This window comes from Manis javanica, chromosome 4, assembly GCF_040802235.1.
Source record: "Manis javanica isolate MJ-LG chromosome 4, MJ_LKY, whole genome shotgun sequence".
Classification (NCBI taxonomy): Eukaryota; Metazoa; Chordata; class Mammalia; order Pholidota; family Manidae; genus Manis; species Manis javanica.
The window spans coordinates 179,766,576-179,778,756 of record NC_133159.1 but is presented as its reverse complement, the minus strand read 5'-3'; the positions used below and the strand labels follow the sequence as shown (position 1 = coordinate 179,778,756).

Below are 12,181 nucleotides of genomic sequence, written 5' to 3'. Positions count from 1 at the left end.
GGGCGCTCCGGGGCCCCGCCCACCAGGGGGCGGGCTAAAGCCAAATAGCCCGCCAGTCCGCAGCCGCGCGGTGATTGGCTCCGGGGAGGTGGCTCCGGCTTGCGATTGGCCAGCGGCCGGCAATAAACTCTAGGGGCGCGGGAACCGCCACCAGGCGGTGGGACGGCTGCAGTCTCCTGGTTCTGGGCTGTGAGCTTTCCGGAGGCGCCATGAGCTGCATCAACCTGCCAACTGTGCTGCCCGGCTCCCCCAGCAAGACCCGGGGGCAGATCCAGGTGCGGGCGCCGGTCGGATCGCGGCATGAGGAGTCGGGGTGGGAGCGGGCTGGGGGTTGTGGCTGGTGCCCTGGCGTCCGTGCTCAGCGGGCCCTGAAGTGACTTCTTCTCTCCTAGGTGATTCTCGGACCCATGTTCTCAGGAAAAAGGTAATGACTCCACGGGGGCGTGGATGGGAGCTGGGACCACCTCTTCCCCAGAACCCCGTCCTCCTCCCCGGCGCCCCGCCCTGGCCTGCGGCGGCGCTCGCAATCCGAACTCCCCTGCGGGACCGAGTTCCCGCCTGGATGCCGGCCCTCCCATTAAAGTCATTCAAACACCGCGCTTCCTGGAGCTGGTCACAGCTGCTTACACTTTAGCGCCTCACTAATGTCCACGAAAAGGTCCGTCCAAGTCTTAGAAATCGTGTGCACGCAGGCCAGGCCCCGCGGCCCGGCAGAATCAGCACACCTTCCAGGGGACTGTTTCCTTAGATGAGAATTATCACACTGAGCGGCCAAGCCAGGGCTTGCTCCCCTGACGTGACAGAAACTTTCCCTGTCGGAGGTGAGGCTGGTGCGCCCCTGAGTGACTCCCCTGGCCCATTCCTTGATGGCCCTGGGGTATCACTGCAGACCCCTTTTCCAGAAAGTGTGGCTTAGGGTAGGCTCTTGGACCCAGAGGCAAAATGCTTTCTTTGCACAAGGTTTTATGAAGTCAGTTCAGACTAGGGGAAGAATTCTGGCATGGCATTGCTTTGAAACACAACCTGGAGCCCTCTCCTGGGCATGTGGCACTTGCCGTCACCCACACCACCATATCCCTGAGAAACTTGTGCCTCCAGCCCTTCCCCTGACCAGCTGGGTGCCACTCCTTTCCACCCTCCCCATAGAGAACAACTTACAACCTATAGTTACCAGGCGCTCCAGTGGCATTCGGCGCTGTCTCTGCCCCTCTTAGATCTACTGTAAATTCTCAGAGCACAGGCCCTTCCTGTCCTCACTGGTCTCTCCCACACCCAGCCTGCCTTCTTTCTGTCCTTTGGTGGGTCTTAGGCCGTACACCCCTAGAAGGCAGTGGGGAGCCTGGCTGTATTGACGAGGTCTCCCTTGCCCACTGTCGGCCTCACCTGTCACTCTGCTCTTGCAGTACCGAGCTGATGAGAAGGGTCCGCCGCTTCCAGATTGCCCAGTACAAGTGCTTGGTGATCAAATATGCCAAAGACACACGGTACAGCAGCAACTTCTCCACGCACGACCGGTCAGTCCCTGTGCTCCCTTCTGTCCTGCCCTGACACCTTTTCTCAGAAGCCCAGTGAAAATTCACAGGGCGCAAAATACACTGTCAGAGCTCATTAATGGAGATGGTTAATAATGCTGAAGCGTGGCACTGAAATTCAAGTCAGCAAACTTTCCAGGTTGCTCAGCAAGGTAGCCCAGGACTCTGCCTTTCACTGGACTCCAATACAGTGATTCTTAACCAGGGGCGATTCGGCCCCAGGGTCCAGCTGACAATGTCTGGAGCTGTTCTTAGTTTGCACAACTAGAGATGGAGGGGCATGCTACTGGCATCTAGTGGGTGGAGACCAGGGATGCCAGGCAAAATCTTACAATGATGGGACAGCCCCCTGTGACAGAATGTTCTGGCCCCAAAGGTCAGTAGCACTGAGCAAGGTTGAGAAAAACTCTGCTCTGGAGTTTACACTGGTGCGGAGGTTACAAACCAGCTTCGTGTGGCCTGCATATAGTTTTTACTCAGTTTCTCAGTTGGCTTGTCCTCGCTGACTCCCTGCCATCTATGGCCTTCATGTAGTTTATCTGGTTGTGCCCTGTGGACATCTCAGTTGGCAACCTGAGGTGGGGGTGTAAAACCCCTGCCAGTTCCTTAGCAGCAGATTTGGGCCTGGTGGGTTTGAGCCTGAGACACTCTTCTCAGTCCTCCGGACTTGCCCACCTGAGCCCCAGCAGCAAAGCCACGCTGCACCATCCACAGGGCTTGTGGCCTCAGAGCCGCCAGGTGTGTGGCTCCAGAGTGGTGACGTGGGGTTTCAGAGACCAGGCTGCTGGTCTCTGGGACTTAGAGATAAGTGTTGGGACTTGGGTGACTGGTGCTCCCAGCCATGCTGTCTGATGCAGGTTGTTTACATCACCCAGCTTTGCATCCCCGCTGCACAGGGCTGGTGGATGTGGGGAGAAGGGGCCAGGATGGTGAAAGCCAGGGAATAGCACTGCACGGGGATAGAAGTGTGACTCCCAGAGTGGGGCTCAGCCGGGTCGGACCCAGGCTCTGCCCTCAGTGCCACAAATCCTTGGGCTGTAGGGGCTGGGATGGTCCTCGGCAGTGACCAAGCCCTTGGTGTGGGGGACAAAGCTCCAGAGAAGCTTCTTGCCTTACCCACTCTCTGGTTTTCTTTATTTGGGGAGGGAATTGAAAATGCAGGAAATACTTTCATGCTCTATCCAGCTCTTGAAGTATGATTATAGCAAAATTAATCAGTAATTAAATGCAAACAGAAGTAAACATGAGAAAAACATAGAAACAATTTAAGAGGACAGAGAACAGCATCCCTCTTCAGAAAAGGCCCTGGTTCTGGGGCCAGGTTGGGGCCACTGTGTCATTTATGACCCTGGAACATCCCCACATGTGCCCTTTCACTTTCAGACTCCCCTGGGTAGGAATCCCTCCACAGCAGCTGTGTGACCTCTGGTTAGCACGGTGGCTCTGCCCCTTAATAGCCCTATGACCTTGGTGAAATCCTTCAGTCCGCCACAGGAGCCAGATGGAGGCGTGCTGCGCTGCCGGCTAGAGTCCAGGCTTTTCTCTGCTGGGATCCCAGGGCTTGTGGTCTTAAGAGCCTGGTGCTCGTGGTCTGCCCAGGGTCATGTTAGGACTTCCCTGGGCGGTGGGCACTTCCACCTTTGTGGGCCCCTTCCTACAGTCATTCTAGGACTTCATTGATAAAAAGACAAATATAACGTAGGCTGAGTTTTGAAAGCAATTAAGCCATTTCTTTGGCCCCTGAAAGTATAATGGGCCCTGGGCAGTGTACCTGATAAAGTCACCTTGTCTGCCTACACCTGCTGAGCAGAAGTGAAGGGCTTTTGAATCTCAGTTGAGCTTTATTATCAGACGTTGCTAGTTTCCAGTCTGAAGCATCAAGTGAAACAGCTTGTTGAGTAACTGGCTTTCTGAACCAGGCCTTAATTCTCCTCAGCTGCCTTCCCACAGGCGTGATTTAAAGCTCTGGGCAAACATCACAGCGCCAGTCCCTGGCCGCTGCATTCAGGTTCCTGGTCTCCTCGGTCTCCCCATCTGCTCACTCTGCTTTTTCTCCCCAGGAACACCATGGAGGCACTGCCGGCCTGCCTGCTCCGGGATGTGGCCCAGGAGGCCCTGGGCATGGCTGTCATAGGCATTGATGAAGGGCAGTTTGTAAGTTGGCTTGTCCTGGTGTCACTGTTCCTATGAATCCCTTGTCTGTCTCCCTTTTTCCTCTGCTGCTTTGGAAGGTTCCCTGATCTCTCAGTAAACAACTGTTAACTTGCTTTAATTAGGGTCTGAATACCCTTGAACTGCTTTCCATGTTTTGTTAGGTGAGGATTTATTTTACCTTTGTAAAAAATACATAACTTTACTGTGAACAGAAAAATCAGATTTCTCGAAAATCGCGTGTAGGGAGGGTTTTGTTTTGGCTCATTGTTTCTTCTTGCTGAGGTACATTCTTTAGTAGTTCTTGCGGCCAGGATGTGTGGATGGGAAGCTCTCCGAGTCTGGTATGAAAATGTCTTCATTTTGTTCTCCAGTTTAAGCAGATGCTAGTTGGCCGTTGTTCTTCCTGGTTGCTTTGGAAAAGCAGTGGGCCGCTCCTTGCCGCTAACAGGGAGGCCGCCTCCAATCTGATGGCTACTTTCCTGGGCAGGGAGTCTGTTCATTCTCAGAATGGAGTGCCCCGGGGAGCTTTTGTTTTTAGTTACCTTGTTTTCTAATTGCTGTGCCTTTTACATTGAACACTCAGGCCTTCATTTCTGTGGGGGAGAATGAAACCTTTGCCAACTGGAATCTCTCCCCATCTCTCTGTGAAAGAGTTCTGGGTACCATCTCCCAATATGTGTCTGCCTTCCATTCCATGACTGTCTATTTCCAGGATTTCTGGGTAGTTCTTTTCATCTGCTACTCTAGTTCACATATGCTTACTTTTGTTTAAGAATTGACGGTTTGTTTGTTTTTAACTGATGCTGTGCCTTCCGTTGTCTTTCTGAAAACCTGGTTTTAAAGTCTTTGCCAGCTCAGTCTGTTTGTTTTCCTTCAGGAGCGGGTCCTCTGGCTGAGTTTGGTTGGGAGGCTGTGGGGTTACCACCACCTCCACCCAGTCGCATAGTGAGGGTGGCAGGAGCCGCCGTCACAGATCAACCACATGCTTCGGTAGCTTCATAGGATAGCAATTTACCTCAAGGCAATGGTGGGGAGTCATGCCAAGGGGTCTCTCACCTTCACACCTGGCTTCTAAGATGGCCTGTGACGCAGATGGTGGAAGAGGGAAACTGGAGGGCCGCTGTGCAGGGTTTTCATGAGCCAGGAGAAGTTGCACATAACTGCCTCTGACCTGCCCGCTGGAATTTGGGCACGTGACTCCCTTTACTGTACCTTTAAGTAGCATCTAGAACAAGAAACTGGAAATGAAAGAAACTTTTGTGTGTTTGGTGAGTGGTTAGCAGTCCTTCCCTCCCAGGTTCCATGAATTGGGCAGCTTGGGCCATGCCACCCCACAAGGGCATCACAGGTCCTGTCCTGAATAAGTCACAGCCCCATGCTTCGTTCCCACAGCAAGGCCAGCCGATGCCCCGTCCCCACAGGCGAGTATATCCTCTGGCGTGTGCCCTATGGAGGCAGAACCCCAGCGGCCTGTTTCCACGTCTGTCTGCTCATCTGCCTTGCTGTGTCCCTTCTATTTCTGACCTTGGGAATTGTCTTGCTTCTGAGCACAGCTGCATCTCATGTCTCACGCGCACATGGACATTTATGTTTTCTTTTGTGGCTGGATGGTGGGGAGACACAGGTAAGAAAATGAGTCCAGAGTGGGAATGGGGGTAGTTTTTCCCTCTCTCCCCAAACTGTGGTCTCAGGACGGATCTGAGGCGGCCGGTCAGCTTTGGGGGTGTGGTTCTGAGAACGGAACGGAGGCTTTGTGGGGCTCTCCCTTTCCGACCAAGTACAGTGAGCTGATGGCAGCTCTGCTCCTTGGCGTGTGTGAGGTGTGTCACAGGGTTGAGCCGGCCACCCCCGTGGGGACCATTCTCTTCTTTCTCCCCCTTGGCTGGTACTCGAGTACCCGGGGTAGTGGCCAGCCGGTCAACTGCCCCACGGTGCTGCTCCTTGTGTGTATGTCCACTGTCTGCCTGGCAGCAAGTAAGACTCTAGATCCTATAACAAGTGCTTACTGTCCCACTGTAGAAACGTGGGGAGTGGGTGAAGGGTCTTCCAGGCCCCTTGTTCCCCGTTTTCTGGGCGGGCGGGGAGGTTTTTTTAGAGAGTAGCCACCATGCCTTCCTGATGAGGGCCCGAGTTTGGTGCGAGGGCTTCTTGGTGACTCCAGGTGAGATGCACAGGCACTCCGGCTGTTTTGGGGAAGTCACTGGCGTCTGGGTAAGGCATCCAATGACTCCAAGCCACAAGCTGAGGACGCTGTGGCAGGTGGGTGCCCTGCTCCCGGGCATGCCAACCCTGCCGCGGTCACTGCCACGTTGGTTAGTGGGTGCTGGGCAGGGTGCTGGTGGCCCCACAAATGCTCAGCAGTAGTGGAAACCATGATTTGAAAAAACATACTGGTGCATGAAGTCTAGAAAAAGTTACGGCAGCACCTAAGAAAAAAGAAAGTCCGTATTTGACTACTGTTGCCATCTGCCAGCCAGAGACCGCCAGGACCTTTCCTGGAGCTGGACGACTTGGGTTTGTCACTGCAGGGAGGACACACGCCGTGGGCACCAGGACTGTAGAGGGCTTGGTTGTCTCCACATCTGGTCACCAGGACTAGAGCATATGTTGGGTCATTCCAGCTCCGCTCTTGATTCTGTGCTCAGGGAGGCAGGTTTGCAGCAGCATCGCACCCCCATCTCTAGGGCGGGTGGCCCAGAGGAGCCCTAAACCAGCAGCACGGGCTCCTGTCAGCCGGGAGAGGGGGGACGTTTGGGGCTTCCCGGCCTAGATGGTGTTCACATTCTGTCTGTGCTCAGACCTTACAGGGGTCCTGGTTCTGTCCCGGTCCTCATGGAGTGGCCTCTCCTGATGCTCGCGTCCCATGGAATTGACGAGGTTCAGGAGGACAGCACCTGGGCCTGCTGCGGGTACCGGGCCAGCTCCTGCCGCCTTTCTCTTTTCGCCACCCAGAAAAACAAACAAAAAACATGGAACATGTTGGTTTACATCCTGCTAGTCTTTATAGATGTGTATTTTTTGTGGATGGGTCTCGTGTCACATTCTCTGACCATTTTTTCCATGTCAGCAAATACCCATCCTTACACATGTGCCACATCCTCAGCAGGACCCCTTGTGCGTGGTATTTAAAGGCTGTGATGGACACTGTAATGTGGACATCTTGGGCTGCTGTCTGGTGCGCTGGGATTTATCTACTAAGTGAAATGTGGGTCAAGTGGCCGATCTCATTCACTCATTCATTCAGTAAGCATTTTCTGGGCTCGCGCCCCGTGGCATCAATGTTCTAGGAGCCAGGGGTATCCCCAGCATCTCTGCCCTTGACCTTGCATTCTGGTCAGGGAGAGAAATAAGTAATAGGTTAGGTGGTGACAACTGGAGGAAAAAGACAGCATGGGGGGCACAGCTAAGGTGGGGATGCCCAGGAGGGGCCTGCAGGAGAGCAGCAGGGAGCCAGGTGGGGGAGGGCCCCGTGCATGCTGGGTGCGTCCAGAAGGGAGGCCAGACGGTTTCCGGCAGGCCAGCAGAAAAGACTGAGGAGTCACCCCTGGGGGAGCCTGGGGAGTGGAGGGCAAGGGGGCAGAAGGGTGAGGCAGCCAGGCCTTTGCAGAAGTCCCCAGGCAGGAGGAAGGTGAAGGGCGGAGCGGCACGCGGACACGCGCGCACACACACACACCCTGTCCGATGGCACCTCTCTCAGCACTGCTGCTGATGCCTCCTCCCACGTGTGTTTCTCCTTCCGTAAATGCCTTCTAAGGTCCCCCACCCACCTCCCCTTGGCTTACCTTCTGTCCAGCAGACGTCAGGTGACCTATGCCGCTTTGTCGGGTGTCATGACCACATCTCCCCCATCGTCGCCTTTGAATTTCATCTGTGGCATTTCATTCAGGCGTTCGGCCTTCACTAGTTGAGGGGTCTGCTTTGCCACATCCTTCATCCCTGCCCTTTGTGGCTTTTACCTTTTGCCCCTCAATGCCAGCCTGTCTGCCAGGGCGCAGAGGCCTCTTCGGCAGAGCCAGACACCCTTCTGCCCACCCATCATGAGCAAGCCAGCTCTTGGCAAGATGAATGACCTCCTTGTAGGCTTCCTAATCTCTCCTTTGGGTTCTTTCCCCTTCACCGAAACTTGTTTAGGAAGTAGATCGCTGCAGGTCCCCCGGGGGTGTGGCGCTGGCAGATGAACCCAAGTGGGCAGACTCCTCACCATCAAGAAACCCCTCTTGTTACTTTTCTACCTGGATTCCGTGTGACTGTTTTTTAAACATGTCAGGGCTTTCGGGACAAATGCAATCTGACTTAGGCCTGTCCTGTGGCTGCCACACAAGTACCATAGACTCGGGGGCTTAAACAGCCGACATTTAGTCCCTCATAGCCTGGAGGCCTGAAGCCCGAAATCAGAGGTGTAGGTAGGAATGTTTCCTTCTGAGGCCGTGGGGGACAATCGGTGCTGGCCTCTCTCTGTGGCCTGAAGATGCCATCTTCTCCCTGTCCTCACATAGCTTTCCCTCTGCAGGTATGGGTCCTAATTTCCCTTTCTTTTAAGGACACCAATCAGATTAGAGTTCGGCCCACCCTACTGACCTCACTTTAATTGGATGACCTCTACAAAGCCGCTATCTCCAAATAAGGTCACAATCTGACATACTGTGGATAAGATATTGTGGATAGCATAGGGATTCAGGGGTGGGAGCAGACACAATTCAACCTGTAACATAGCTTAAAAACCTAATGGCAATAAGAATACATACCAGTAACATGGTTACCAATGGACATTTTGAAATACTGCAGACAACCTGGGTGCCTCTCTCCTTATCTTTGATCTCCCAGGAACCCCTGCTGGAGGCCCAGGTTCAATGTTTCCTTGGGGAGGTGGCATGTGAACAGGGGACCAGGTGTCAGGTGGAAGAATTAAGCTTTTGTGGGCACTGCGGTAGTGGGCAGGGGTCCCCAAACACTGGTGTGGAAGGACTGGTGTCCTGATGTATGCCTCAGTGTGGAGGGTAAGACGCAGCAGTGCTCGGCGCCATCTTCCTGTGTCTTCCCCAACCCTCAGCCAGTAGATACTTGACGATGCCTAGAAACAATTGTTTATGGCGGCTGGAGGAGGGGGAGATTGGCTGACTGACAGCCCCTTGCAGGTTGGAGCTGCACTTCTATGACCTGCGCCGAGTCCTTTAGAGAAGAAGGGGGCTTGTGTGTGACTGTGCTGGGGTCTGGGTGGGAGGGGCCCGTTTCAGTAGCTCAGGCCCAGCCAGTTCTGCAGAGGGTGGTCAGGCTTGGCTTCGGCTGAATCCCGCTTGAATTTCTCCTGGTTTTTAACTACCTTCATGGTCTTTGTCTTGCTAAGCACTTGGGTTTCGCTAAGCTTGCACCTCAACAAATGGGCCAGTGGATCCTGAGTGGCTTGGAGTGAGTGACCCTGTACCCAAAGACAGTGTCGCCCTGTCACCCAACCCAAAGACTGATCACTGAAAATTCACCAAAGGATTTGCCCTAGGCCACTTAAAATGATGTTTGATTTATCAAGTAGAGGCGCCTTGTGTAGGCCCTAAATGTAGCCGGCTGTGCTGTGTCATCCTGCTGTGTAAATGGCCTGTGGGACCCCGACCCCCATCAAGGCATCGCATGGCTCATTCTCTGTTTATTATTTGAGTGCCTTTGATTCTGAAACAATACCGAGGGCATTCCTTGCCATTTCCTAGGCTCAGAAACATGGAGTCGGGTCACCCGGCTAACGGATCCAACCAAGCACCAGGCAGCCCTTTGCCCCCACTTGTGAGTGCTGCCGTGTTAGAGCATCCCCAGCCGGGCTGCACCGCCCTAGGGACGGGCCGCGGTGCCAGAGCGCAACGGTTCCGTGTGGAAAGCTGGCGGCGTGAAGTGACGCAGGCAGTCGGGACAAGTGCGCAGACACTCGTCTCCCAGTCGGGGCCACCCTGTTCTCGGCTCAGTGCCGATCTGGGCGGTGGGACCATCAGATAGATACAGCAGGGTCTTCTGCGCGTGGCTCCCGGAAGCTGCTGCTCAGAGTGGAAGGTGACTCTCCCCTCCTCCCACCCTTTCCAGTTTCCCGACATTGTGGAGTTCAGCGAGACCATGGCCAACGCCGGCAAGACTGTGATCGTGGCTGCACTGGATGGGACCTTCCAGAGGAAGGTAAGGTGTCTGATGCCTGTCTTGAGAAGGGGCCTGGGCAGGCACAGGACCCTGCACAGAGATGGCAGCCCAGCGGGGTCTTCTTCATTGCAAAGCAGTGCTACCTGGATGCCCAGGGTTTGGCACCTGGGGCACTGAGAGCTGCTCAGACCAGGCCTTGCCTGGGCGCAGGCAGTCCAGCCAGACCCAGCTCCCTGGTTTGCCCAAGAGTGAGTCCATCCCAGACGGAATGCAGTCTGCTGCAGGGGATGGTGGTCTGGGGGAAAGCAAGGTCAAGGCGAGGCTTCCCCGCTTCAGTGCTTGTGAGTCAGAGGGTTTCAAGGAAAGAGCCACCTGGCCAAGTGGATGTGCTCACCTGCCGTCTATCCCTGGCACTGTAGGCTTTCGGGACCATCCTGAACCTGGTGCCCCTGGCCGAGAGCGTGGTGAAGCTGACGGCGGTGTGCATGGAGTGCTTCCGAGAAGCCGCTTACACCAAGAGACTGGGCACAGAGAAGGAGGTAGCTCCCAACTACCCCCCCCGTGCGGGCGGGCTGCGGCCCGGAGGCGCTGTGCTCCATCTCAGTCCAGGCCCTTTGTGTCCCCATGGCCAGGTCGAGGTGATCGGAGGAGCAGACAAGTACCACTCCGTGTGCCGTCTCTGCTACTTCAAGAAGGCCTCAGGTCAGCCTGCTGGGCTGGACAGCAAAGAGAATAAAGAGAACTGCCCGGTGCCGGGAAAGCCAGGGGAGGCCACAGGAGCCCGGAGGCTGTTCGCCCCTCATCACATCCTTCAGTACAGCCCTGCCATATGAGGGGCTGGGGCCCCCAGCCTGGGAAGAGCCCCTGCCCGGGACACTGACTGGCCACGTCCCTTTCCTGCCGCGCCCCCTGGTGGATGCCTCCTGCCCCCTGCGCGCTGTGAGGCCTTTCAGAGGAGGAAGTTGTGCGGGAGAACTTTCACCAGCACCAGGGCTTTCTGCCTTGTGTCCTTGCCCGGCTGGTGGGCCGCGTGTCACCTCTCTCCTTCCCTGCCCACCAGCTCCTTCTCAGTTCCCTTCCCAGCTACCGGACTGCTCATGCTCTGCCCCCTTCCGGAGCAGGCCGTGCGCTGTGGCTCGGGGTCTGGCCACTGCAGACGTCCCCCTCCTCCTCCGGGGCGAGGGGAAGAACCACATGCTGTTGTGACACTGGAGCTGCGGGCCTCTTCCCCCCGTGTGGCTTTCACTGTTGAGTTTCTGTTCTCACTGACAAGTCCGCGCAGCAGCACCTCGAGCTCAGCACCCGGCTTGGGCTCCCACAGAGGGTTCCTGCCCTCTGCCTGGCGCAGGCTCCAGCCCCTGAGGAGGGCTGCACTTGTGCCCCCTCGCTTCCCTTTGGGCTGACAGCCCTTCCTGCGCTCTGGGGGTCGTTTTCTCCAGAATCACAGATTCTTTCACGTGGGCGGCACCTGGCTGGGGGCCTGGGTCCCAGGGGCTTGTTTTTTCACGTGTATGGGATGGGTAGGAGCGCAGGCAGATGCCGAGTCCAGGATTCTTCTCTTGTGTGAAATTAATAACTAATATTAAAATTTATTGGTTGAGGAAAGCATACGTCTCCTAGTCACCTGGGATCTCTGAGTCTTACTATAAACAGCTTCGAAGTGATTTGGACAGGGATTTCTCTCCAGATCTTTCCCTGCTACTGCCTCTCTCTCAGCCACAGCCCTTGTCAACAGAAACCCTAAGAGCAGTTGCTCACTCTTCTGTCCAGACGGGTTTCAGGACAAAACAGGTTAACAGGGGAGCCCAGGTTGGAAAGCAGCAGCCGGGGCCGTGAGGTCAGGTTTTGTTTGTGAAATGGACACTTGGTTATTCAAGAGCCAAGACTCGCTCAGCTGTGCCTTGGAAAACTCGCTCAGAGGCCTTGGCTTGCATGGAGGCAAGAATCCCACCAGGGCCTGGGCTCTGGGTGTGCCCCTACACAGAAGGGGTCAGGTTCCTGGACAGCCTCCCCTTTGCTCTACTCCAGTCCGCTAGCGATTGGTCCCAGACTGCGCAGACGTGTAGTACAGTGCTGAGGCTGTAGTTCACAGAACCTATTTTGGATTTTGAAACTGTCAGGCCCCCTTTTGACAGCTCCCTCTGTCATTGCTCAGAAGGGCAAGCTGGGAGTTGTTTCAGGGGCCTCGGCCTCTCCTGCCAGAGACGGGCTCGCTCTGTGGGGTGGGCTGGGTCTGTTTCCTGCTGCTTTCTGGGACAGGGTCCAGAGGTGCTGACTCATCTGCAGAAAATGAAGGACCCTGGCTCCTCCAGGGTGTCCCTCCCTCTGCTAGGATGGGGGCAGGAAGGAAAGGGTTACTGGGGACAGGGCCTTAAGTGGGA

At 55.5% G+C, this 12,181-nt stretch overlaps 1 protein-coding gene across 3 annotated transcripts; it reads left to right on the top strand.

Moving 5' to 3' along the window:
- Positions 1-104: 104 nt before the first annotated feature.
- On the top strand, positions 105-11,538 carry TK1 (thymidine kinase 1). Of its 3 annotated transcripts, none has more exons than XM_036997033.2 (7): positions 105-275; positions 393-424; positions 1,404-1,514; positions 3,593-3,686; positions 9,750-9,839; positions 10,220-10,339; positions 10,410-10,578. In XM_036997033.2, the coding sequence occupies exons 1-7, from the start codon at positions 210-212 to the stop codon at positions 10,440-10,442; spliced, it is 546 nt and encodes a 181-aa protein (XP_036852928.1). In that variant the 5' UTR covers positions 105-209; the 3' UTR covers positions 10,443-10,578. The 3 variants fall into 3 exon arrangements, with proteins under 3 accessions (XP_036852928.1, XP_017532856.1, XP_017532855.1); XM_017677366.3 differs by having other exon boundaries at positions 120-275; positions 10,433-11,538; XM_017677367.3 differs by lacking the exon at positions 1,404-1,514 and having other exon boundaries at positions 113-275; positions 10,433-11,538.
- Positions 11,539-12,181: the final 643 nt, after the last annotated feature.

Excerpts from the sequence above, each read along its gene's own strand:
- TK1 (XM_017677366.3), top strand. The coding sequence starts at position 210 with ATGAGCTGCATCAACCTGCCAACTGTGCTGCCCGGCTCCCCCAGCAAG. Across the intron at positions 425-1,403 it reads CCCATGTTCTCAGGAAAAAG|TACCGAGCTGATGAGAAGGG; the intron begins GTAATGACTCCA and ends CTGCTCTTGCAG. Across the intron at positions 10,340-10,432 it reads GACTGGGCACAGAGAAGGAG|GTCGAGGTGATCGGAGGAGC; the intron begins GTAGCTCCCAAC and ends CCCCATGGCCAG.